Here is a 27304-nt window from a genome sequence, read left to right as displayed (position 1 = left end):
GTGTCCGATGATTAACTTGTTTGATTTATTGTGAAATATCATGTTATCAGTCTTTTTCTAATGAATCGAGTAAATGGAGAACAAAAGCTTGTAAAATGTGAAAATAATACATCCCCCCTCTCTTTGTTCATGACGTCGGAAAACCCGGCATAGGTGGTTGGGGATGATTCCATTTTGAAAGTCAGGGGTTAACTAATAAAATATATTACTGAAATAAAACATAGAACACGTCTAGGCGGAAAAAACACATTTTCTGTTATATTTAATTAATAAAAGATGAAAAGGATGGCTTGTTTTAAGTTTTAATATCGAAAAACAAAATTGAACATATCCCAGTTGACACTGCGCTCCCCTATGTGCTTGACTAGTGGTAGAGCCCAGCGTACCCTGGTTTCCGCGCGAAAAGCCGGCCCGCGCGCCGTAGCAGCATATAGAATCCATAAGAAGCGTCCTCGGGTGAAAGCGCCTCGTTTTTAAAGGATATTGCTTTTATTTTATGTTCCTTTTTCTTTATTTTCTTTCTGTTTTTTTTAGAACAGAAACGCTTCGGGATTCTCCTGTTTGTAAAACAAACCAAATTCAAACTTGAAATGCCAGCTAAGACATCACTATCCCTCCCAGAGGACGTCAAAAAACGGTAGCTAGTTAACGATTTATTTTCTTGCCGCTGAGGTTTATGATTAATACATCAGGTGTATTCTTTCACTAACCAAAGGGAGGGGGCTTTTATCTTTTCTTTCTTTTTTAATGGAATCTCCAGAGTCTAAATTCATCCCTTGCAATTCCTGCGCCTTTCCGTTGTTGTACTTATACTGCAGTTTGTTCCATGTTTATTTTGTATCGCCTTTACTCGACACTCGGTTTTGGCGCCGCTGATAAGTACTGTTTGTGTTTGTGAACGCGAGTCGCTCTTGGACAACGCCTTGTACGGGATAATATGGCACCACACACCTGGGCGGCTCGGATCCCGACCTGTCGGCTCCACTCGGGCGGTGTGTTGTGTTTCGCTGGGAGAAGTAAGCGTGTTTTGAGCGCGCCGGGGGATTTCGGAAGTGGGTGGTGTAGACGGCTGGATTTGGCGCGAAAGGACCGTGTCTTTTCCATGCCCGTGCCGCGGCCGTTACCGTAGTAAAAACGGCGGCACATCCCCGCGCCGCGGCCGGTGTCGAGCTGGCGTGCGGGGCGCCGTGAACAGTGCCGTTGTCATGAGAACGCGGGTCCGAACGCCGGCACTGCGCACAACTTCCACAAGTTCTCCAGCAGCAGCCCCCGGCCTGCTTCCCAAAGCCCTGCCGGTGTGCTCACCAAAGCAGCGCGTTTATTCCGCGCAGTGGAGCACGCTAGTACGGGGGAAAAAAAACGTCGAATTTTGTTTTATCTCCCGCAGTAAGTTTGAGTGTTTGGGTTTTTTTTGGGGGGTGGCACAAGCTTGGCCTCCTTGCATTGCGGGCTGTACAGTACGTGTGCAGCAGGGCAGGTCGCCGAGACCGAGTCACACTCTGAGCCACAACTGTCTTGCTTTTTCATTCCTGTCTGATCGTGTTCCTCCTGGATTTTAGCGGGCTACATTGCACTTCCTGCTGTTCAACTGCGACTGCTTTCTGTAAAACATTAAACGATGAGAAAGTGTGTGTGTGTGAGGTGGGGGCACTTGTGATGTTTTAGAGGAAATGTTGAGGTGAACGGGACGTCAACACTCCACCTGGAATTTGGTCCCGCCTTTAGTCGAATCTGAGATCCAGAGAACTCTGAAAATAGTGTTTATCTTGGCTCTGCTGGTGTGCTTCTGCCCCGAGGGAGGGAGCCCTGTGGTCTCCGGCATGATGGTTTAGCTTCACAGAGAAAACTCTGCTGAGAGGGGGCTCTCTCTTGCCTCACGACGCTTTTACTGGTATTGTACTGCCCCCAGTAGTTACCCTCTTCTTCGTTTCCTCTTTTACAGGCTTCAAGTTTTGGATACGGATGGAGATGGTCTTACAGATGAGGTAAGTGCATTTTGGCGTGTGTGTGTTTGAAATCTAACCCAAATCATTGATGGTGCATTTGGAGCATTTTCAGATCGCCTTGAGATGCTAAACTAGCCCGGTTTTGTTACCATGCTGTGAATCTGGTTTCGGTTTGGTCCGACTGCTCTCCTGCAGGGCCACAGTCTCATCTAGGAGACGGCTGCAGTGTTATTTTTAGTGTTATCCCTTGGTTGCAGTTTCCTCCTCGACACCTGAGAATCTCCCACGTCCACATTGCTGACCCTACCGGTGTCCTTTGCAGCATGGACGCGGGTGCATGCTACAACCCCCTCGCTGGCAGCGCCGTCATGTTTTCAGAGTTTTCCCCCACCCTCTCTTCCGAGCAGGAGCGCGTGAGGGAGACGCTGAGTCTGGTGCTTGGCTACCTGAAGGCAGATGCCCAGAATCAGCTCAACAACCTTGAGTCCAAGCTGAAGAAAGAGGAGCTTTCAGTGGTAAATCTGCTTATCCCATTTTGCCATCAGTTTTGTTGCACTTGCAAAAATCGAGTGGGACAGCTGGCAAACCCAGGAGAATCTTGGAAGGTGTTTGTTGGTGAAGGAGGAGGGATGAATGTGGCCCTGGATTTTGTCTCTTGAGGACAGGAGTTTCCCCATCGCTGTTCTGTGATTGACACGAGCCTTTACGTCATTTGTCTGAAGCATGTTTAACTGGGTTGTTGTTTCTCTTATGGAAGTTTATAATTTAGGTTGAAAAGGTTTAAAGAATAGCAAGACTGTGGCTGGGCTTATTGTTTGCAAGGTGTTTTGGGGTTCCTAGGCTGTGGCTGGTTTCTGGTTCTGTCAGGCTTGTTTCAGATTTAAGGCTGTTTTAATGTGGAGGTCTGGAATAAAAATTGGATGCATGTCACACCAGCTGCGGTTCCAGGCGAAAGTGCTTGTTAACAGCCAGGTGGTCCAAAAACTCATGGATGCAGCACTGCCACCCCCAAATCCCCATCCTCTCGGTGCAGCCCCCTGAGCGAGAAAAGGTGTCCGTCACAAATCCGGGGGTTGATGGGGAAACGCAAACACTGAGGTATCCTGCCAAAGAAGAGTCGGGTTGTTGGATTCTAAAGGAAGCTATGTGGGTTTCTCCCTTTTGTTGGATAAAGCCTTTGAATAGGGATTTTTTTCATCATAATTTTCCAGCAACCAGAGTCGTCATCTGAGGATTATTTTACCGAGCCCATTTAGGATCAAAGTCTGAAAGATATTACATTTAGTCCTAGATTGGGGTGACTAACATTACAGTCCCAGATGCGGTGTAAAATTTGGGCTGATCCAATGTATCTTTGACCATGTGTGAATTTTTTTTTAAATAATTTCAGTAAGGGCAAGGAAAGTGTCAGTTTAGAATCACTCAATCCCATTTCAAGTTATATATCAAGGGGAGAGAAAAAATGTGCATGTGTTTATGCCTACAGAAGCAATACACAAGTCTTCTATACGCTCATTAGGGCACCAAGAGACTATTTTGAATGCATGTACCACTTCTATTTTCTGTCCTTAATTGAAGCTGGGGCTTCAGACTTCATGCCTGCATTGTGATGTGACCAAATCATGTTTTGGTGCATTTGAAGGTGAAATTAAGTTTGGCTGGCTGTGGAGGAAGACTGTTTTGACTCATTGCTCACAGCTGGTTGTTTCTCTCTGTGACGCGCCAGAATGCATGCGTACAAACGCCTCTCGTCCTCGTCTTGGTGAAAGGAATCTTTTCAGTCTTTGGAGGCAAAGACCTAATAGTTTCACACCAGCACCTGAATTTTTTTTATGTTGTTGTTGTGCTGAACTGAGTTTTCCTTTTCAAATTCTGTTTGAGCACGCTATGAGCTCAGAATAGCTGTGCAGATCTCAGTTGAAATAACAAGCCGGAGAGTAGGGCCTGGCGTACAGGGCTGAATCCCTGCCTCACCCTGTGGTGGTTCTGTGTCTGTGTGTGCTGCTGCAGGAGGGGTACCTGTCTAAAGTCAAGGCCCTGCTTGGCCGGGAGCTGTGCCTGGAGAACGGCAGTTCGGAGCTCAATGGCCAGGCCAACGGCTGCGCGGAGAACGGGGCGCATGGTGCCAGCGATGAAGACTGCGGCCCGAGGAATGGGCAGGGTGCAGAGGGCACTGTGGAGGCTCGGGAAGAGGAAGGGCTCAAGTCGCCCAGCACTGGCAAGCCCAGAGGGGGCAGAAGGAGCAAGACTGAAGGGGACACGAAGAGTAAGAAGCTTTGCCTGGCATGAGGGATACTGGGCCTTACAAACGTTTGAAACTTAGTCTTTCCAGCAGTGGAGCCATAGTAGTGGTGTAAGGTTATTTTGTGTTTAAAAAAAACCTTTCATACTCTACGCAAGCTTAAGTCCTGGAGTATTAAGGGGGTGGATACCTAACTGTGTGATGTATACAAACCCCTTTTATAATCAGAGCAGTTGAGCACCATCAGTTGTTAGTCACAGCTGGTGTGGTTTTACTTCCCTTTCTGTTGCTTTCCCACTGGGGGTGTTCCCTGTGACACACTTGTTGGTCAGATAAACTTCCTGGCCCAGGGCTGCCAGGTGAGAGTGGGAAATGTTGGCGCACACTTGCAATAAGGAAGCAGGGGGGGAGGAGGAGAAGGAATTCTGAACCTGGAAGAATGCTTCGCCAGATGTAGGTTTGCTACAGGCTAGCCTGACCTGGGCATTTCAGTACCTTGTTCCAATCATGTTGGATTTTTTTTCTTTCAGAATCTTTCTCCAGTTCCAGGGTCACCAGGAATTCTGTCAAGCAGCCCACAATCTTGTCCATGTTTGCAAAAAGGTAACCCGTTTTTATGTTCTTCTCAGCCTACATCCCTGGGTTTCTTGTTCAATGTCTTTAGCGTTGTTGAAAGTGTAAGCGATATTGTGTAGCCTCTGCCGAGTTACGTTTCTTAAAATCTTTTGGCGAGTTGAGTCACTTGATGGCTAGCTGTTTGTTTGCTGTTGCAGCTCAAGCAAGCGCAAGTCAGATGAAGTGAATGGAGAGGAGGTGGCCCCGGTTACAGAAGAGGGAGTAACGGATGATGAAGAGAAGGTTGGTTTTTATAAATGCCATTTCATGCATGGCCGACCTGCGGTGGAACATTGAAAGTTGTCCTGCTGTCATGTCCGTTTGGTTGCTTGGGATTTTCAGCTTTGTTTATCAGTATTTTTACAGTTTTGTTGTCTTTGAGTTTATTTCTTTGTTTTGCTTCTTGACTGTTTTATTATGGTGACCATGCATGCCAAGTCTCTGCAGGCAATGTTACAGCAAGCACTTCTCCCCCCTTTTTTTTTAGGCACAAGATGAGAAAAGATTAAAAGTGGAGTCGGAGGAAAAGTAAGAAATTTTCTAATGGTCTTTTTGAATTACAAAGGTTTTAGATTTGCATTGGTCCAGTAACATTTTTTTTCTTTGATTAGGACTGACACTAAAGCTTCTGTTCAGAAGAATCCTGTGCCGCCAGCCAAGGTGAGATGTAAATGCGTCTTGTTTAAGGATTTAATTTTCAATCCCCTATCAATATTTTTGTTTTCATTCCTTTCCATCCAGTTTCTAACATTTTCTTCCAATTCATGGTGGCGGGGAAGCCAGAGCCACTCCTGGCAATCAACAGGTGCAAGGCAGGGTTTACCCCTGACGGGGTGCCAGTCCATTGCAGATACAAAGACGGACAAAAGCACGCACACTCTATTCAGGTGGCACCCCAGGAAGTGAACCCAGAGACGGCAACACTAACCACTGCACCATCGTGCTAGCCCTCTTTCCTCTCTTTTTTTTTTTACTCATTTTGCCTTCAGGAATGTAATCCTTTTTTAATTCAGATGGCCCTGTGGTTGTGTGTGGTAGTTGATAACATTCCTGGTTTTGGAAGTTTATAAGAAGCAGCACCTTTTTGTGTTTAAAATTTGGAGTGCTCATTGGGAGTGGTCTTATGTTCCCGTTTCAGACTCCACCTCCCAAGTGTCCAGACTGCAGGCAGTACCTGGACGATCCGGACCTCAAGTTTTTCCAGGGAGATCCTGATGATGCTGTGAGTACTTCCTTGGCAGGCTTCAGATTCCTGTTTGATGTTTTAAGATAAAGCGATGCTACAACAGTCATATGCAGACGCCCCCCACCCCCCCAGTCTACCAGGCTCCTGTTGCTTTTTTTGGTTGCTAATAGATAATTAATGCAGGAATCTCATCCAGCTGTTACTTGAAAGAAGTCATTTTGATGTGATTGAATAGTTACTGTAGTCCCCCCCCATCCTGTGGGTTGTGGTTCACTATTGACTTTGAAGACTGTTGTTGATTTCTCAAGTACCTTTAAAGATTTTTGATGGTTGTGTCAAATCCCTTTGTGGTCTTTTTTTCAGGACTACAAAGAAAAAATATTTTTTCCTGCTGGAGCAAGACACTCATTAAATCCTAGGACTGTACCTGGTTACACTTTGCACTGACACCAGAGTGATTGATGTTATGTTAGCTTAAAGAGAAGTAGTTCATGTACTCTACCTTTGCTTGAAAGAGATATCTACATTACTACATCAGTTGAAGCATAGCCAAGTGATTTTAGAACTAAGACAAAATTCCCTTCTCCTGGGCCTACAATGTTTTTTTCTCTTTCTAAAGTGTAAAGAAACTACTGTTTCAGTTCACCATACAGGACACTTATGAAGCTCAATTATGCAGTTCAGCTTTCTTGAACCTGCACTTTTTCAGCATTTCTGATTACGTTAAGTTGAGTGTTAAATGGAAGCCAAGGATCCAGACATTAATTGAGGGATTAATCATGGTGGAATAAGAAATCTTACTTGATCTCAAGAATCCATTATGAAGATCCCAGCGGTGATGTGGAAATACAGGTTTTAGTTCTGAATATAAATGCACCTTGAGCATGGTGGTAGATGTCGAACTGTGTTCTGTATAACTGCAATGCAGCTAGATGAGCCGGAAATGCTGACAGACGAGCGCCTTTCCTTGTTTGATGCGAACGAAGATGGGTTTGAGAGTTACGAAGATCTGCCTCAGCATAAAATCACCAATTTCAGGTAAATCCGAGTCTTTTTTTTTCTTAAATGCGAGTAAAAAAACGATGTGTTTAAACCTTTAGCTTTGAGGTTGTGCTCTGCTCTTTGTCTTGCAGCATTTATGACAAGAAAGGCCATCTCTGCCCCTTCGACTCGGGTCTGATTGAGAAGAATGTGGAGCTGTACTTCAGCTGTGCTGTAAAACCTATCTATGATGACAACCCCTGCATGGATGGTATGTGCTTCAATGCTAGGGGCTGAGATCCCATAAGACCCCTCTTCTCCAGCTTCAGTTATAAAAATCATCGCATGGCTTGTGTACCTCTCTTGACATACCCCTGCCAATTATAATGGAGGGCTAGCATGCGTCTTCAACCACAGTGGAAAACTGCTTTATGTCGGATACATTGGTAGTTTTCAGTTCTCTGCAGAACTGCTTAATGTAAGAAATTCTAAAGGTTAAGAAAGCTTCCTCCATTTGGCCCATCTAGACTATTTGGAAGTTAGTAGTAACTTGATTCAAGGATCTCATCCATTGATTTTCTGAAAGAAACCAGGTTATGAGCTTCAACAATGTGGATGGGTAGCTTGTTCTATACCCCCACAACCCCTTGGGTAAAGGAGTGCCTCCTGTTCTCGGTTTTAAATGCACTCTTCCAAATAGCGTCCCCTTGCGTCCTCTGGTTTGTGTTTCACTGTAGATTCTGAGGAAGTCCCCTGGGTTGGCTGTGTTAATGCCTTCGAGTATTTTGAATTATTGTGTGAGGTCCCCTTGGTTTTCTCTGTATTGTGCTTTTTTTTTTGTATCCTGTGTCTTGAAGCTAGGTGTTGTCCTTTAACACTGCGGTTTTCAGTTCTCACCTTCATGAATGGCGTTCGGCCTCCAAATCTAAAACTTGCTTTTCCTCCTGCTCTTGTTCAAGGGGGTGTTCCTGCCAAGAAGCTTGGTCCCATCAATGCCTGGTGGATAACTGGCTTTGATGGCGGTGAAAAGGCTCTGATTGGGTTCACTACAGGTAAGTGATGAGAGATTTAGAGTAGCAGGACATCTGTCTTGCCAGTTACGGAGCCTTTTAGAAGTTTGGTGAAGTGTATAAGGTCTGTAGTTTGTTTGGTGATGCACTAATTCGGCCCAAGTAACCTCTGAAAGTTTCTAATTTTGTTAATCTACCTTGATATCGGAGTTCGGGGTGGGGGGGGGCAGGGGCAGTTGTTTTCCTGTTTCCCTCAATCAAATCAACTTTTGTTTCTCTCTTTTAATTAAATGAAAAGTGGCATTTGCCCTTCCTCCTCTAGTAGTCCTTGTTAAAAAAAACCTTCCTGTAAGATCTTACTCATCTTACTCCTTTGATGGCTTAAATTGCTCCCTTTCTGTTGGCCTCAAAGGAATTGTAGTGAAAGTGAGACACGCTTTCAGGTCCTTGAGCGTGTTCACTGCTGGTTGCTTCCTGTAATCCCCTTTTCTCGGCAGCGTTTGCGGATTACATCCTGATGGACCCCAGCGAGGAGTACGCTCCCATCTTCGCTCTGATGCAGGAGAAGATCTACATGAGCAAGATCGTGGTGGAGTTTCTGCAGAAGAATCCTGAGGCCACTTATGAAGACCTCCTCAACAAAATCGAGGTGATTGAGTGCTCCCCATGCTCTGAACTGTACATTTTTTCAGCAGGTTTAAAGATTTTAGCATAAGCAAAGAGTGTCCCTGCTGCCTTGTGGTTTGACTGAATGACTGAGCAATGGGCAACTGAGACTGAAGTGACTGAAAGCTGCCTTCTGCAGCTACAGCAGTATTTGTTTCCACAGCACTGATTTAACTTGGGTATCTGAAAGTGAAACAGTAATGCAAAATTTAAGCATTGACCCTTTCTTAATGTAACGACAGTCAGAATTTGTTAGCTTGCAGGTCATCCTATGCTGCAGAAGCAAGAGGAACTGCACTTGGCAGCCATTCTGTTTTTGGGGTCAGGAATTTGCTTTCCTGCAACCAGTGACCTGGGAGTTTTTTAAAACACACCAAAGAGCAGTATTCAAGTTTCCTTCCAGTGAAGGAAGTCCGATACTTTGTGCAGTTGGAGACAAAAAATCCAACAAACCTCATATTTGTTTGTATGACCTTGCCTTATTGGCATCTTCACCATTTTCCTGTCAAACTGATTAAGTCTTTATTGGATGTTACTGAGTAAGATTAACTGACTTTAGGTAGGAGGCAATGCATCACTGCCATTTTACGCATGGTCTTGAGTCTCTATTTTTCACAACACTTTTGGCTCCCTGCAGCTATTAAACTGTTCTGCTGGGGATGTCTCACATCCTGTTTTGTTCCATGATTCAGTTTTGAAACCTTCTCCCCACTCCGCTCCCTCCTCCTGTTGTAAATTAACTCTAACTTCAGCATGTGCTTAAAAAAGTAGTCTTTTTTTGCGCCAGGTTCTAGTTCTTCAGTTTCAGCCTCAAAATAGTGATGCCAGAAATCTTTTTTGCATAGACATGCTGATGCCGCATTTTTTCTGTGATTGTTAATCCAACTGGGCGTGTTTATGCTCCTAACTTTTTTTTAAACCTAATATCCCAGCTCAGTGTTTTTGGTAATGTTTTATAGCTTTTAATCTATGCTTTAGACCTGGAAAGACTTCCCTTTATTGTAAGGGGTTGGGCATCCAGTTAAAACCGGAGGGTGTTTTTATGTATGGAATTTTTTTTCCTGTGACTCCCAATGTCAGCTCCTTCAGTGAATTTCAGATTCTTCAGGACTCTTTCACATAAATGCTCATCACGCACAGCAAAAAGATGTGATTTGGTTGCAGTGTCTCTTAGCCATGTGAAGATGCTGTCGTATTTATTGCATCGCAGATCTCAGTTTTCAAAACGTATGATAAACATGCAATTATCATTACCCAAAATCCCTCTGGAGTCACCGGTGTTATGTGGTGTGAGCAAAGCACTTTGCCTCTGTGTTTTCTACTTTTGAAAGAGCAGCTCTGTGCTGGATGTTCTGCAACATGGTCTGTGGTTTAAAACAAACCAGACATCTGACTCTTACTGGCAAGTGATGAAGGAAAGGACAGAGGCGTCCTGATGGAAATGCCAACAAGAAGGCTTAGTCAGGGGTATCACAGATCACATTACTGCCGAGAGCCGTTTTGCAGCCACTTCCTTGGATAGGTTTGTCAAATGCCTACACTTTTTAATGGTTCACGTTTGACCTCTTCCTGTGCAGACCACAGTGCCCCCTGCTGGCTTGAACTTCAACCGCTTCACAGAGGACACTCTGCTGCGGCACGCCCAGTTCGTGGTAGAGCAGGTCGAGAGCTACGACGAGGCCGGGGACTCGGACGAGCAGCCCATCATTGTCACCCCCTGCATGAGGGATCTCATCAAACTGGCTGGCGTCACGCTGGGCAAAAGGTAAGGCTGCCCCCTGCACAGCTTTTGGACACTTTGTTAGGGGGTGTGTGGGCTGGAATTACTAAGCCTTGGCTTACCCATTTCTCAAATGCTTGTGCAATATTTGCGTAATTATTTTAAAGAGCTTGTGGATAACATTAACTTTGTGAAAAATCTGAAATGCTTTTGTAATTTTGTCCCTTGGTCTGTCCCAGTGTTTTATGTTTTGCAAAAATGCGTTCAGCTGTGAGTTTTGACTTTTGAGGGATTTGCAGAATTTCGTGTGGCATTCTGTACAATCCCCCTTAGAATGGTAAGCTTGCTTTTACATGGGTGAAATGCTTCTAGTGATCGGAAAAGAGGGACCAATGTTTAAACCTACCAGCACAGCTCTAATGAATTAAGACATGCAGAAGTTTTGCATGTAGCACGAGCATTCAGTCATCCCCTCTCCAGTTTTGAAAGTTGCACGTGAGCTGTTGTGACTAAGTTGTAGCTCAAGGTAAATTTCATGTTGGGCATAATTTATAACAGTGGTGCGTGTTTATTAAGAAGAGGCTCCTTAATTTCCAGTAACACAGAGAAAACAACTAGCAAAAGATTTATTTCAATTTAGGACGAAGTTAACAGGTGTTAACTTAAACAGTTGGAAGCCCATAGATTGTAGTAGCAGTGCACCTTTTTTTTACTTTGTTGCAGAAATTATAATGCACTGTACTCACAACCCCTGTTTGTATGCTTTTTTTCCTCCTAGTAGAGAACTCTGCCAGATGTTGTGAACCATTGCGTATACTAGTCCTTGGAATCTGTTACGGATTCAAAGTTTGTTGTGAAATCTAAGTGAATAAGTGGTGTAGACTAAACTGGTGGATTTTGGCTTGTGGCCTTTGTGAATCATGTTAGAAAGAAAAGCTTGTGCTGTTAATAAAAAGTAAGATTATCAAAAGTGTAGAATTGTAAAATGAGGATATTGTTAAGACTATTCAGTGTAAGACAATCCATTTAGAATGTGGTGTACAGTTTTGGTCATTGCATTACACAATATATTGTCCCTGACATGAATAAACGTCCTTCTCTGACAGGCTAAACTCTTTTCAGTTTTGAACAGAGAATACAAAAAGGACGTGACTCAAGTTTCCTGAATTCTCAAAAGTATTGACTGTCATCCCATTGGAGGACTTCATAACCAACTGTGAAACATGAACCTTGAGACACGAGTGGAAACTATGTAGAAGTGCATTTAAAATTGAGAACAGGAGGTACTTGTTTACCCAAAGGGCTGTGGGAGTGTTGGCAAAGCTGCCCAGTCATGTTGAAGCCGATAGCTTTCTTCAAGCATCACCTGCTTAGTATAAAAATTAGCAGGTCAGTTAGTAATAGTAGCCGAGCTAGCTAAGGTGCCAAGTAGCCCTTCTTACTTGCCACTTCATAATATGAAATACAAATAAAGAGGGCTCCTAATTATGATCCCAAGCTCCAATATTGTAATGTAGTATTTCCAAAGCAGAGCTGACTTTGGAGGATTGTAAGGGAGGTGTAGCTAATACCTTAGCTGGATCGTTTAAGTCTCAGACCCTATGTAAATGTTCTCATGAAAACAATTGTCTTTGTGCTTTGGCTTTCACTGTAAGTTAATATATCTTTGGTTTTCCTTATGCAGCATGCTATTGTACTGGTAGGTATAACTTTGTCTGTTTTCCCTGCTGTTTTTTTTTTTTGTGATGTAATGTCTCAAAGCCTTTATTTGTCCTGGTAAAAATTTAATGACGGATATAAAAGTAGCTCTTCCGCCTCTGAATCCTAACGTTGTGCAAGCAAGTTGTACTTCTTGGGGAGGGGAAGTAATACAAAGCCCTTCTATATGTCTGTGTTTACTGTTTAGTAGTTCAGCAATGTAGATGCAGAGCTGCAATTGCATGCTGTACCCTTGGCATGTTGGAACAGATGTTGTTTGGCATGAATGCTGCTTTTTGTGTACAGAACATTCTTCCTCTGTCCCTGAGCTGTCATGTTGCAAAAAACAATCATACTCATCCTCTGACCACAGACTGGAAGAGAGCACTTTGCATGTGCACCTACAGGGATATATACGTCTGTCTGGCGTTATTTTTAAATGGCTTCTTGTGCGTGTGGCTTGTGTTCTGTAATATGGTCTTATTGGGTAATGCTATTTTTGGGGCGGATTAGCGCCTAGCTGTACGGAGAGAAATGAGTTGGTGAAGCACAGTTCTGAACACACCTGAGCGAACTGTGCTTTGCCATGGGGCTTGTGTGGCTGATAATTTCCCCTTTACCTGTCCTCTTCTCCCACATGCTGCAATTTTGCAAGTCCAATGAGCAGAAACCTTGGGGGGGGGGGGGTCAGGTGATTCTACACATTATAAAGAGGGCCTTGAAAAAGCCATAGGCTTTTCTAACAAATTTACAGTAACTGACAGCGCCTGTACTTTTTATCTCATTTAATCTTTTTTTTTTCCCTTCCACTTGTGTGGATGCTTGCCCTGGAAGTAAAAATGGCTTTATGTGCATTTTCTGCAGGCGTGCTGCAAGGAGGCAGGCCATCCGCCACCCTACCAAGATCGAGAAAGATAACAAGGGCCCCACGAAAGCCACCACCACCAAGCTGGTGTACCAGATCTTCGACACCTTCTTCTCGGATCAGATCGAGCAGAACGACAAGGAGAGCTCTGCCAAGCGCCGGCGCTGCGGGGTGTGCGAGGTGAGAACATGGGGGACTGCAGCGGTGTGCCAGGGCCACACTACATCCATGCACTCCTTTAGAGTGGAGTGGGATTTCCCAGTGTTCCTGTTCTTTCCTTCTGGAACACCGCATTTTTCAAAGGACATACAAATGAGTGTCCAAAGAATTGAATCGTCTGTTACGCACTTAAGTCTCATTCAGCTGACCATTGAAGAGACGAGCTTTATTCCACCACCTGTGTTAAGAATGGATTGCTGACAATAAATAGGCAGCCAAAGCACTCAAGTTTTCCTAGAGTTTTTTTATTTCACTTCTGCTTTTAACTGGTTTTGAATTCTTTTGCTTAGCATAGTGTTATACAATGTTTTCAATTAAGCTGGGATTATAGAGTTATTTTGTTTTTGCCAATGAGATGAGGGGAGTTTTAGTTTGTGTCTTTAACTCTGTGTTCTTTGGCACAGGTTTGCCAGGCTCCTGACTGTGGGAAGTGCACAGCGTGCCAGGATATGATTAAATTTGGGGGAAGTGGACGCAGCAAGCAGGCCTGTTTAAAGAGAAGGTGAGGCTGCTTCACTCTTTGTTTTTTCCCATTGCATGGTGCCAGCGAGTCAGCTGCAAAATTCTAACCAACTCATTCCTCTTGATCTCGGTGGTTGGCTACTTGGCCACAAATCCTCATGGCAAAATCATGTCTTAGGATACGAAACAGCCTGTTCCCGACAGACAAGTGTCATCTGTGTATAGCAGACAGAGCCCAGTCTAAGTCCTGGAGGGCTGGTGTGTCTATGGGTTTTCAGTATAACTTGGCAGTTAGTGAGCCAATGCAGTTTGTTTCTGGCTTAACAGGACCAAATCTCCCAGCACTTCTGGTGTTTTAAGAAGCCTGCAGACACACTAGCCCTCAAGACCCCTGAGGTTACAGGAACAGATTGAAGTAGTTCCTTAAATGGTGGGTGTTTAGCTGGGTTGTTGTGCTTAGTTCCTTTCAGACTTTAGAAGATGATAATGAACAGCTTGTACTCCTTTGGAGAGGTGCAGGGGATGTGTATGTGGGGATCATTGCTCTGTAGGGCTTTAAAGATGCAGTTGAACGGACATGTCTGCTAGGTGCCCGAACCTGGCGGTGAGGGAAGCGGAGGATGACGAGAACATAGACGAGGATGATGTCCTGCCTGTGCAGACCACGCCCAAGAAGATGTCTCAGGCCAAAAAGAAGAAGCAGAGCAAGAGCAAGCTGTCCTGGGTGGGGGAGCCCGTCAAGGTAAAGTGCTGCAGCACCTCGCCGCATGCACCTGTTAGCTAAAAGGCTATGGGGCCTTGCCAGCCCCATTATGCTGTAGAGGAAGGATAGTGTCGGCTTGAATTAGCTGTGTGGTCTATGTATGGCTGTTTGCAGAGACTCATCCCATGCTTACCCTGGCAACACTCGGACGATTATCCCACTGCGTGAGGGATCCTGGTCGGTATTAGCAACTGACCTGCCCTGACATGGGCCAAGGATGTTGGGTTCCTCAGTGCAGAAAACTGGAGTTATAGGGTGGCTCAACTGATGAACATCTTATGTGTTCTTTGCTCTTTTAATACTGGTACCTCTGGACATCTTGTAAAAAAATAATTTAAAACCTGTTTGGATCTCTCTGTGATTTTTTTTTTTACTGCTTACTGCATATCTAACTGAGAGAGAGTGCTATGTGAGAACTAATACTAATGTAGTCTGTGAATTTGAGACTTCTGAGTTACCACTCTCTTTTCATGTTGTTTCTACAGACTTTTTAAAATCTCAGGTGGTTTCTTCCTAACTCCACTTTATTTTTTTGTGGTCTCTAGACGGTGGGTAAGAAGGATTACTACATGAAAGTCAGTGTGGAAGATGAAATTCTGCAGGTTGGGGATTGTGTGTCTGTGAGTCCAGACGACCCTTCAAAACCCCTCTATCTGGCCAGGTTTGTACCAGGTGCTCAAAGAGCCATTAACGTTCTACTGCTCGGATTCACATTGATGCTTCTTTAACTGTTGAGAGCCTTATCTGTAGCTCTGCAGCTGCTTCAATGGCAGCCCAACCTGCACTCCCTCAGAATTAACAAATTGCAGAACCATCCTTCCTCCTTCATTTGTTGACTATACCTTAGTACACTCTAGGGCTTTGATTTTTAATTTCTGGCGATCTGCCTTGGTGTGTTTTGGAGACTGGCAAAATTTGGAGATGTGGCACTTTCTACAGTATACTAATGCATCTATTTTTTGTAATTACTCTGTTATATTCCATATTTCTTCCGTCCGCTCTGCTATCATTTAATTTTGAGATGATGCCTCTTCTTCCATGTGATGACGTGTGCTTTGTAAATGGTTCCGTACCATGTGATCTGTACACAGTGCCAACATACTCCACCAACACGGTCCTGCTAAATAGTATAATCCTGGTTCTTCCTACAGGAAACAAATTCATTTTAAAGTTAATGAAAAGCTAACTGTACATTATTATAATGCATATTTGGTGAAGCTGCATAATCCAGTCATGAGGTAGCTGTAATCATATTGACTGTGTATTTTCAACTAAAACTGCAAAAATGTGTTAAAGAGTATCATAGATGTTGAGCAAACATTGCATTTTGTATATCCCAGTCTGCAACACAAGAACATTTAGGTACTTTTTCTGAAGTTTTGTACAGTTGTACAGTTAGACTGGTTGTCTCTGTGAGCTCTAGTGCAGTAAAAGCCTTCAGACACAGGCAAAGTCATGTCCTGTTCTTCCAAAAGGCTCAAGTGTTTTGCCTCCAAAATGACAGGCCTATACTTATTTGTGCACAAGTCTGGAAAACATCCTGAATGAACTCTGGGCATCCTAAGGCATTTAATTTTAAGAACACTGAAGTTGTGTAGGTGAAGTTTTCACAGACATTGGTTAAGGTACAACATCGTATGCAGCCAGTTTTCAGATTTTAAGGAGGACACTAAAATCTTCCTATTGCTCTGAAAGGAAGCGTTAATACCTTCTTGTCCCCCTCCCTCTCTCCACCAGGATCACAGCCTTGTGGGAGGACAACAACGGGAAGATGTTCCATGCTCATTGGTTCTGCCGTGGGACAGACACTGTGCTGGGGGAGTCCTCGGACCCCCTGGAGCTCTTCCTGGTGGACGAGTGCGAGGACATGCAGCTGTCCTACGTCAAGGGAAAAGTCAACGTCATGTACAAAGCACCATCCAACAACTGGTTCATGGAGGTAAGCGGGGAGATAACTTGGTCACTGGCTTTTTCCTTTAGGCTAGGCCTGGTTCCGTGATCTCTGGTTTTTTTCCCACACCACTTACTCATATCTGACATCTAGGTTTATGCAGTTTGACCTCTGTTGTGATGTACAGGAGCAGAGACACTGATGGGAGGAATGCCATTTTTGCTGGTGGGTTTGCAAGCTTACAGGTGCCCGTCCCAGGCAAAGGGCCCTTTTGGCCACCACAACCCAGCCTGATCATGGCAGTGGTCAGCCAGCAGCACGCCACTGCCTGGGTGGTCCTGGTCATAGTCGGCTTCCAAGATGGGCCATGGTCAGGTTCCTGACAGACAGACTCCAGAACCCAATATCAGTTTTTAAACAAAAGCTTTTACTTGATGAGCATCTATGGGAATGTTTTTACCGCTAAGCACTTTTCATCTCTTTAAAAAACTTTGCATACCAGTGTGCTGCAGATGTAATGAAGGACCATATATTCATCCGTTTTTGTTTTAATTGTATATGAAAGTGCTTAGTAGTAATAATGTCCTGTAGTGGCTCATAAAGTAAAAGGCTCAACTCCACGTACTATGGAAATGTGGTTTTGTAATCGGTCGGTTTTGGGTAGATGGGTGTCTTGCCTTTTAAAACTTGAGTGAGTGTAGAGTCTGATACTGCCGTGTGTACTTTAGGCATTGTCACAGATGATAACCAAGAAAAATAGTCTCCACTACTGCCAAAAACCTATTGTGAAAGTGAAAAGATCAGATCTACGTAAATAGAAACAGAAGCAGAATGTAAAAATTGAAGAAATGTCAGCAAGGTAATGCTGTACTTTAAAATATGGGGTCCAGTGATAAAATATATAAGAAGGTTTTTGTGCAGCTTAGGAGAGCAGTGACTCTTACGACTGTACTTATTTTGGGCAGAGTGAGAAACATGCTTGTGGAGTTTTTTCCCCCCAAAATCAACAAGTAGTACAGCAGGCATCACCTCTTCGTTGCAGGGAGGGATGGACAGCGAAATTAAAGTGATCGATGACGATGGGAAGAGCTTCTTCTACCAGCTGTGGTACAACCCTGAATATGCGCGCTTCGAAACTCCTCCCAATGTCAGCCCAGCTGAGGACTGCGAGATCATGTGAGTGCGACTGAGGGCAAAGTGGGAGTTGAAAGACGCACATCAAACAGCACGTTCTGTACATAACAGCACCCTTATAGCCATGTTGCCTTCATTTGTTTCTGCTCATCTAGTTTTAGGTAGGTTTTTCAATGCATGGAAAAACATTTGATGCAAAATGCAGTTTGTATTGTTCCCTTGATAAACCAAAAACCCAGTTCCGATTTCTCAGACACATTGCGTGCATAGTGGCTTTCCCTTTACTGTATCCAAACTCACAACCAAGGGGATTGTGTGATTAACATGGATTCTCTTGATCTAAATTCTCTTCATGTACTTTGTCCAATCATTCTTTATTGCTTCGCCACACTGTCTAGTTAACCATGATAAATCAAGGTTCCCAGATCTTTTTCTTTTTGCTGCTTTTAAGTTCCAACATTTGCTTAAATGACATTAAGATGGAAAATGCATCAATACCAGTTTGCGGGTGTTGATGCCCCTGTATTGGATTGTGCTCTCACATCCCGTGTGCACTGTTCTCTCTTTCAGGTTCTGTGACAGCTGTACTCGGACGAAGGAACTCATGGAGCAGGAGATTCCCCGGGTGCTGGAGCCGCTTTCTGAGGACCACGATTCCAAAGTCTTCTACGGCCTGGCCTGCCTGAGGGGGGAGCAGTACAGAGTAGGGGATGGGGTCTACATGCTACCAGAGTCCTTCTCCTTCAGGTATGGAGGGGGCAGAGATTAAGAACAGGATTGTTCTGTGTTCTGATTGTGAATAGGATAAAATACATAGCAGGGTGTACCTATATTCTGTATACTTTAGGTTGCAGTCCTAAAGTTTGGGACACTGAAATGGCCACAGATGTCCTTCTGCTGAGCTCCTGGTTTACTTTCAGATCTGTTGGATTCTGTTTTGGCGTTACAGCGATTTGACTTGAATTGAATAACTTGGGGGTCTTATCTCCTGTGACATGCGCACAAATGTCTCATTCCAGTGTGAAGTCCGCCAGTCCAGTGAAGCGACCACACAGGAAGGATGACGTGGATGAGGAGCTGTACCCTGAATATTACAGGAAGTCCTCAGACTACATCAAGGGCAGCAACCTGGACGCCCCCGAGCCCTTCAGGGTGGGCCGCATCAAGGAGATTTTCTGCCTGAAGCGGAGCAACGGCAAGCCCAACGAGACTGAGATCAAACTGCGCCTGTACAAGTTCTACAGGTATTGAGATAACAGGACAGCTTTGTAACGATCAGTAAGGGTGAAGAGGGCTAGGCGTTGTGAAACGAGAAGCAGCAGGGGGGGGGAGGGGGTGTTAAAGTGCTGCTGGACTAATGGACAGTGCCCATATGAGAGATTTAACAAGCGTTCTCTGAAAGTAATGGAACGGCTTCTGAAAAAGTTTTACCCAAAGCCCATGGAAAAAATAAAACTTGCCAAAAATCTGCACTTGATCAAAGACCAATTAAGCTTGCATTTTGCATGGGACATTTTTCCCTTTCACAACTTGCCAGTGTAACCTTGTGCATTAGTCATTTTGTTCTGTTTTTTTAAAAACAGAATCATGTTCCAGATGACAAACAATAAGAACTGTGCCTTGCTAAGAGCATCCCAGCTTTGCAGTGGTTTCCCTTTCTGAGACTTGGATGAACATGGCAGTCTGGTCTTTGTCTTCATTTGTACTTCTCTTCTATCCCTTCCCCCCTTCTCTAGGCCGGAAAACACTCACAAAGGGCCCAAAGCAGGGTACCACACTGACATCAACATGCTGTACTGGAGTGACGAGGAGGTGACTGTGGACTGCAAGGACGTGCAGGGGCGCTGCACTGTGGAGTATGGGGAAGACCTGATAGAGTCTGTGCAGGAGTACTCCAGCGCGGGACCCGACAGGTTCTACTTCCTGGAGGTAACGACCCTCTCGTTGTTCATCTGGGACTGCGTGCTTCTGCTTTTACCTTGGGTTCTGGGTATGATTTCTGCTGCTGTGTGAGTGGATTCAATGGCTGGGGAGATTTTGCTTTTTAACTCTTGGTCTATAGAGTGCTTAGTTTTTTCTTTTTGATGCACATCACGCTCTAAAAGGCTGTCAGTTAAAATTGTCACACTGCAACAGAAGGAGCTTTGAGAAAATGATGAATCTTCCTCTTGCAGGCGTACAACTCCAAGACCAAGAGCTTTGAAGACCCTCCGAACCACGCCCGCAGTGCTTCACACAAAGGGAAAGGGAAGGGAAAAGGCAAAGGTACGGGATTTATTGGAATGAAAGCATACGATTCCTTTTACTTCAGTCCTAGAATATTTTTTGTGAAATGTTACTTCTGGCCTTTACAAATATTTTTTTCGTGTATAAGTCCAGGCCGGTTTTATGCTCCAAAACTTAGCTGCTTTCCTCCAGTTCTATACTGGGTGTTTTTTTTTTTGTGTGGGTTAGTAATCAAGCAGATGTGTGCTGACTGAGCCTTGCGAACATCCCTGAGTGTTTTACCTCTGGCAACAGGGCTTTGCGCTAACCTGCCATTTTTTAAGCTACGATCCAACTGGACTGTAACAACTGAGCTGTTGCCGATCCCTATCCTACAATTTAATGCTGCTGATTAAAATTTTCTTTTAACGCCTTCCCATCGCCATTTACCTTTCTTTGTTAGTTTCAGTATGCCAGTAACAGGAATTGACAGTTGTCTCGGCCATGTTTGAAAGCAATATCCCCTGTATCCACACAGCATGACTCAGACTGGAATTCAAACTACTCTTGCAATGAGCACCTGAAAATATTACTAGATTAGTTTGTTCAATTTTGTGTTTTGCCAAGAGCTGTAAGCCTTGCTGCATCACTGTGTCACTATTCACATGCTCGCTGTTCTCCAGGGAAAGGCAAGGGAAAATCCTCTTCCTCCACGGTTCAGGAGCAGCTGGATCAGGAGCCCCAGGATCTGAAGCCCCACAAGCTGCGTACCCTGGATGTCTTCTCTGGGTGTGGTGGGCTTTCTGAGGGATTCCACCAGGCCGGTAAGTCCAGGATTCATGTGCCTCTTCCATCTGCATCGATGAGTGTCTGCAGCTGAGCCTGACGCCTCTCTCTGCTCTTCTCTCCGTCCCCTGACCCAGGGGTTGCGGAGACACTGTGGGCCATCGAGATGTGGGACCCCGCGGCTCAGGCTTTCCGCCTGAACAACCCGGGCACCACCGTCTTCACGGAGGACTGCAACGTCCTGCTGAAGCTGGTCATGTCTGGGGAGAAGACCAACTCCCTGGGGCAGAAGCTCCCTCAGAAAGGGGATGTGGAGATGCTGTGTGGAGGTCCCCCCTGCCAGGGCTTCAGTGGCATGAACCGCTTCAACTCCCGCACCTACTCCAAATTCAAGAACTCCCTGGTGGTCTCCTATCTCAGGTCTGCAGCTTGGATTTTTCATTGTTCCTAATTCAATTCAATTCAACTTTGTCATTAAACTTACACAGGTGCGTAGTATAATGAAAAGTGTTTCTCATTAGTCACTCAGGTGCAGTATATAAATAGGACAGAAGATAAGACAATAGACAGTAACACAATAGCAATAACAGTAACATGTAACAACATAACATAAATAACATGTAATCAAGTATGCGTCAGAGGGCAAGGATTCTTTTATATCTCTATTCTTACAGGTGCATGGGAGGAAAAAAACTTCCTAAAAGTATTGTACCATTAAATAAAACTATAGTTATACCTTCATTTTTATTAATTAATAGTGAATAGGAGCTGAGCTGCTCTTTAAGGTGGAAGCTATTGGGTTGCTAACCTGTAACTAAGTTTTAAGAGTTTTCATGCTTGAAAAGCTAACACTAAAACTGAGTTTGGATTTTCATTTGCCGTATTTGGGAGATTGTGTGCCACTTAAATGGAATTTTTGGTTAATTACGTCTACTGGTCTGTGACTCATTGTTCCTTTGTACTGTTTTAGCTACTGTGACTACTACCGGCCCAAGTTCTTCCTGCTTGAGAACGTCCGGAACTTCGTGTCCTTCAAGCGTTCCATGGTGCTGAAGCTCACGCTGCGCTGTTTGGTGCGGATGGGGTACCAGTGCACCTTCGGAGTGCTGCAGGCGAGTAGCACTGGCTTTCTGTACTGTGCCTACGCTCTTCAGAAGCACACATGTGAACAGATCCCTTTGCCAACCTTGCGTTTTCCTTGTTTTCATGAGAGGGAGGCGAAGGGAAACTTGGAACGGTATCTCAGTTGGTTAAAAACAGTAACACTGGAGGATTTCATTTCATTTTTTTCACTTGGCTTAACACTGGGTATCCATTTCAATCACTGGTTGTTAAGTAAAGAAACTAAATGGATTTTAAGCTCCTCAGTTTTACATCAGTTCTCTACTAGGCCAGGAATGAGAAACAAACGTTGTGCTGCAGGCGGTCTGGCCATCTTCCCAAAGCAGTTGTGAACCCCAAAGATTAAGGGCATTTAGCAACACAATACAAAATGCTGAGCTGTGGCTTTCTGTCAGTGAGCACATGCTGTAAGTGAATCAAAACATGGAAAAGATTCCCTGTTGAATGCACAAAGATTTTACCCAGATGTTGCAAACAACCATTCAATTTGGTATTAGTCTAGTGTAAATGTGCTATTAAAAGCTGCAAATGTCTGGCCTTGGATCAAATATCTCTCTCCCTGCCAGTACAGCAGTTCACGGTCAGTGTCTCTTGCACGCTGTGTACGCAGGCAGGGCAGTACGGAGTGGCACAGACCCGCAGGAGAGCCATCATCCTGGCTGCCGCCCCTGGGGAGAAGCTGCCCAAATACCCAGAGCCTCTGCATGTGTTTGCCCCCCGTGCCTGCTCTCTGAGCGTGGTGGTGGATGAGAAGCGATACGTCAGCAACATCACAAGGTAACTGCGCTGAGAGGAAGCAAGAAAACTGAAGTTTCAGGTCCCAATGTGTCCTGTAAAGCAACCCCTGACGGGGGAAAAAAAACTCACAGGACTAAATTGCAATCTTGGTAAACATTACAAAGCCACTTGTAAATATGGTCATTTAAAGCCCTGTGTAAACTGGGATAATGACAGTACTCTTTCCATAGGTTAATTAGGCTAAATTATTTCCACAGGGTGAACAGCGGGATCTATAGAACTATCACTGTTCGGGACACCATGTCTGACCTCCCTGAGGTTAGGAATGGGGCCTCTGCACTGGAGATCTCCTACAATGGGGAACCCCAGTCCTGGTTCCAGAGACAGATCCGAGGCTCACAGTACCAGCCTATCCTACGAGACCAGATCTGCAAGGTGCGACTCCAGTTTCATTGTCATCTTCCTCAGCTTATTACTAATCCCCTAATGTTAGGAGGGTTACAAGAGGAGACTGTTTGATAATAGATCAGTGTCTGCATTTTATTCATCCTGTTTTTCTTTTCCCTCTTTTTTGAGCATCCTTCCTCTGAAGTTTGTCATTGTCTTGGAATACTTTAGGATACAACTTTGCTCATAAGTTATGTGCAGATTGGGGAAGCAAAATTGAATTAGTTTTTCCCATGATAGCTGGATTACTTTGATTTTTGATCCATTATAGCCCAATGATAAATTAGGTCTTCACCCACACTTTCTGTACACCGAAGCAAATTTAAAGTCGCCTTCAGTTTGAATGTTGACCCCAGATTTGAATGATTGCCGTCGGTATGACGTCCGGGGAAGTGGCTCGTCATTTAATGAGAAGCAGGGGGTTAATGTCTGGATTTAGAAATTCTTAAGATAACCCTCCTCCTCCCTTGCCCCTTTCAGGACATGAGCGCACTGGTGGCGGCCAGAATGAGGCACATCCCCCTGGCACCAGGCTCAGACTGGCGTGACCTCCCCAACATCGAGGTGCGCCTGAGTGACGGCACCACTACCAAGAAGTTGCGCTACACACACTCGGACAAGAAGAACGGGCGAAGCAGCTCTGGGGCGCTGAGGGGCGTCTGCACCTGTGCAGAAGGTAAGGGGTCAGCAACCTCAGAAAAGCAGCCAGTGTAGGAGTCTTTGCCGGTGTGTTCAGCCACCAAAGCTGGTCATTGCTGAGTTTGGCCACAAGCACCACCATGTGCTTATGCAAAATAAGTTGGGCAATTTCCTGACCCTTCCAGTCCATAATAGGGTTGGCCACCCTGGCGCTACACTTGTCCTAGAGACAAACTGCTGGATTGTACAGATCTAAATCCCTTTCTGAGTACATTTCAAACCACCAGTATCTTGTAGCTCTAATGGACTGTGATGGATGACTGTGGAAAAACTGCTTTTATAAACCTGTTTCTTTTTAAACGATACCCAATGATAATTCATGTAGTAAGTTGTTACACCAGCACAAGACTTGTATTGTTCACATTGGCACTGACCCCAGCGATGTGCTGTTTGCTCTTTGCGTTGGAACTTGTGTGGAAAGTCTTGGCCCGTGGTTGAATTGTGGCTCTTCCTGATCTCAGGCAAGCCCTGTGACCCAGCTGACAGACAGTTCAACACCTTGATTCCCTGGTGTTTGCCACACACTGGGAACAGACACAACCACTGGGCCGGGCTGTACGGCAGGCTGGAGTGGGATGGCTTCTTCAGCACCACAGTCACCAATCCTGAGCCCATGGGCAAGCAGGTAAGCCGCCCTTCACTGGAGCACTACGTCCTCCTCCTGTAAATGTTTGTCATTTTGCTTCTTGCTTTAAAGGGTAAACTTATTCTCATGTTTCAGGGTTAGAAAGAATCAGCATTGATGAGTGCATTTCAAACTGCAATAAGTGCAGTAAAATGTACATGGTGTCTTGTAAAACCTCCAATTTACTTCACAAAATAGATTAAATTTCCAGGTATGAGCAGTGCAATGTTGTGATTCCAAACAAGGTGGCAGAACTTCCTGTGACATGTTGTGGCTCTATTACACTGTAAACAAGCAGGCTTGTGAGTGTCTTTTAATCCCCTTTAAGAAAGCTTGGATGGAATGCTAGAACACATGCTGTTATTAATTGAATATGGAGTAGAATGCTGTACTGTGTTAAGTGTACTGCATTGCTATTTGCCAAAGTTGCCAATTTGCATTAAAATTTACATTCAATAAGCTGATCTCTGACACTGAGTGGGAGGTTCATTTTTTCAGCCTGGGGTAGTTGTACTGTGTTGGACTGATCTTCTCTTCTGCTCTGGTTTGCAGGGTCGTGTTCTCCACCCAGAGCAGCACAGGGTGGTCAGCGTGAGGGAGTGTGCCAGGTCTCAGGGCTTTCCTGACACATACAGGTTATTTGGCAACATCCTTGACAAGCACAGACAGGTAAGGGGCATGTGAAACAAGTTCATGAGGGCCCCAGTGCAGCAGGTTTTATAACCTGTAAATCAAGACTTGGAATATAATTGATTGAATTAACAAGTGATTTGTGAGATTAAGTTATGGCTCATTTGGAACACATTGCATGCCAATTAAGGAAATACTGGTTCTTGTGAACAGTAACATGTGAGCATAGCAGTCCTTTAGAAATGGGTTGCTTAGGGTGACCTATAAAATGAATTGCTTAGAGGCTCCACAGGTCCAGGGCTGGTGATCTTGAGTCTTAAACCTTTGCAGAGAGTCTGATCTTGGCATTGTGAAGTAATGAGTTTGTATTCCTAAACCTGAGGCCTCAAGCTCATTTTCTGGAGAGTCCTAGTCCTTAATGTTTTACAGTGATGGAAAAGGGTGTTGATCTGTACCCCCTTTGGTTCAACTCCATAAATTAGTAGCTTGGTCAAAATAAAAAGCCCTATGATCTGTAGCTCCGCAAGTGTAATCATTTAGTTGCTGTCAACATTTGCAGAAAATGTAGCTCACTAAACGTGCTTGTGTTCTGTCTATCCTGTGTCTTTGGGCTAGTTTGCATCCATTGTGAGGGCTGTGGCTAATTGTCTGTAAAACACTGGACCTAAAGTGAAGAACTATTTGATGCCGAAATGTGTAAGCAGAAAGCAGCAGCTCAGGTCAGCCTTGTTGATTTGCAGGTGGGGAATGCAGTACCGCCACCTCTTGCCAAAGCCATTGGCCTGGAGATCAGGAAGTGTGTGCTGGAGAAGATGAAGGAGGGTTCCTCAGGTAAATCATCTGAGTTTTTCAGTTATACAAAATATTTACCATTTAGGGTCCTCGCATGTTTCTGATACCTTGCATGATCAATTTTGTTCTTGCTTTTCAATTCTTCCCTGGGAATTGACGTATTGCAAGTGCCTTACATAAGCAATATTGAGAGGATGGGGATACCACCAGATGATGGGGTCACAGTCTGCTAGTGGCATAATTCCAGGCTTGATCTTGCTGTCTCTGAATTGAGTTTAATTTCTTCTCATCACACTGGATTTAAATATAGGGGCTTTTTCAGAGGACTGTTCCTGCTGTGCATATAATTTAACTTTCATGGAAAATTTACTTTTATGATATGATTAAAAGGTTTGAATCAAAATGAATGTATTGGGACAGTTGAAAACAGGAGGAATTTGACCCAGCTAGCCTGTTAGCTACCAACTTCTAATTTATCTGAGGATACCATCCAGCCCATTCTTTAAAGAAGCCTCGGTATCAGCTTCAATAACATGGCTGGGCAGCATGTTCCACACTCCCAAAACCCTTTGTGTACAGTGTCTCCTGTTCTCTTTAAATACACCCACATAGCAAATGTTTTTGTTTTTACTGCTGGTCGTAATGGTTTTTCTTAATAATTCTGTATTTTACTTTCCTCCTTTTTCAACAGAGAATGTGAAACAGGAGAAGATGGAAATATCAGACTAGCCATGTGCTCTGGACTACAAACGGCTGCCTCTAAATGGGGTTTCATGTAATGATGTAATGCTCTGAAATTACCCACCCCCCCCACCACCACCACCACCCTCGCATATCAATGAACAGTGAGAGATCGCTGACATGCGTGTAATTTTACAGAGAAAATGTGCAGTGCCATTTTGTGTATTTTTTTTAATGTGATTTTAACCGTGTATTTGCAACAGTCCCCTTCTTGCAAGTGGGAAAATTGTATGTAGTTTTTATATGTTGTAATATTTCAAATAAAGCTCTTATTAAATGGTAATTTGTCTGTGGTTAAAACTTCTAGGGACCTTACCATAAAGTCATTTAAAAATTGATAATGTATTTAGCAGTGTTATTGCTTTTTAATACCCATTTAACTTGGCCAAAACATCAAAAAAGGCCTTATAGATCTTAGTTGGGTAAAATGTGATGTCTTTTGTCCATTTTTTTGTTTTAGAAGAGACCACATAATAAGATTCCATTTTTGCCGAGAATTAGTCTGAGTCCCTTATTCTGAAATTGAATATTACAGAAATACATTAAGATGTTTATATTGAGTTAGACCAGGACTACTCAGTGTGTATCCTTTACAATATGCTCCAATTCAGTGTTTTTGGTTTTAAATTAATGTAATCCTTTTAAATGAGTGTAGGGTGGATTATACTGAACTCCTGTATAGATTAGAAGGAACACTGAGTACCACAAAATTACATATAAACCACATGCATGACAAAAATCCTAAACTAGCTTTTTATTAGGTTTTGTACTAAATCAAAGTGCATATTTGAGATGAGTGGATAAAATGCTGAGTTTTTACTTCTATTCAGATTGAAGATGAGATTATATTGCAAAGAGGCAACAGTGGGTTCATGTGAAATAAGGTACTAGAACCCTTTCTTAGAGAAGTACAGAGTAAATGCATTATTTACTGTATATATGGAAAAATGCAGCATTTTCTGGAATAAGAATACTATAGTTATAGCTTATGTACTTTCAATTTCTCAATTTGCTTTAAGCCCTCTGACCACCAATACAGTTTGTGCAGTGAGGCATTGCAACTTGCCAATCCCACAAAAGCTTGTTAGGTGCACTTTTACCCAATGAGGCCTAATCAAGTC

At 44.1% G+C, this 27304-nt stretch overlaps 1 protein-coding gene across 2 annotated transcripts; it reads left to right on the top strand.

Annotated features, from left to right (window-relative positions):
* The first annotated feature begins 397 nt into the window (after nucleotides 1-397).
* Nucleotides 398-26466, top strand: dnmt1 (DNA (cytosine-5-)-methyltransferase 1). 2 transcript variants are annotated; one of them, XM_015349266.2, is made up of 35 exons: nucleotides 398-637; nucleotides 1943-1985; nucleotides 2354-2461; nucleotides 3957-4212; nucleotides 4719-4791; nucleotides 4962-5046; nucleotides 5291-5331; nucleotides 5415-5463; nucleotides 5942-6025; nucleotides 6918-7027; nucleotides 7123-7241; nucleotides 7930-8022; nucleotides 8478-8629; nucleotides 10224-10411; nucleotides 12051-12065; nucleotides 12929-13109; nucleotides 13553-13650; nucleotides 14199-14352; nucleotides 14919-15034; nucleotides 16111-16312; nucleotides 17307-17440; nucleotides 17969-18145; nucleotides 18418-18642; nucleotides 19135-19327; nucleotides 19573-19663; nucleotides 20287-20427; nucleotides 20527-20809; nucleotides 21360-21501; nucleotides 22122-22288; nucleotides 22507-22684; nucleotides 23177-23372; nucleotides 23857-24020; nucleotides 24573-24689; nucleotides 25391-25481; nucleotides 26134-26466. In XM_015349266.2, exons 1-35 carry the CDS (start codon nucleotides 591-593, stop codon nucleotides 26169-26171), a joined length of 4551 nt encoding a protein of 1516 aa, XP_015204752.1. In that variant the 5' UTR covers nucleotides 398-590; the 3' UTR covers nucleotides 26172-26466. The 2 variants fall into 2 exon arrangements, with proteins under 2 accessions (XP_015204752.1, XP_015204753.1); XM_015349267.2 differs by lacking the exon at nucleotides 12051-12065 and having other exon boundaries at nucleotides 399-637.
* Nucleotides 26467-27304: the final 838 nt, after the last annotated feature.

Source organism: Lepisosteus oculatus, chromosome 11 (genome assembly GCF_040954835.1).
Source record: "Lepisosteus oculatus isolate fLepOcu1 chromosome 11, fLepOcu1.hap2, whole genome shotgun sequence".
NCBI classification, from domain to species: Eukaryota; Metazoa; Chordata; class Actinopteri; order Semionotiformes; family Lepisosteidae; genus Lepisosteus; species Lepisosteus oculatus.
The sequence above is the reverse complement of the archived record's forward strand: the minus strand, read 5'-3'. Positions and strand labels throughout refer to the sequence as shown.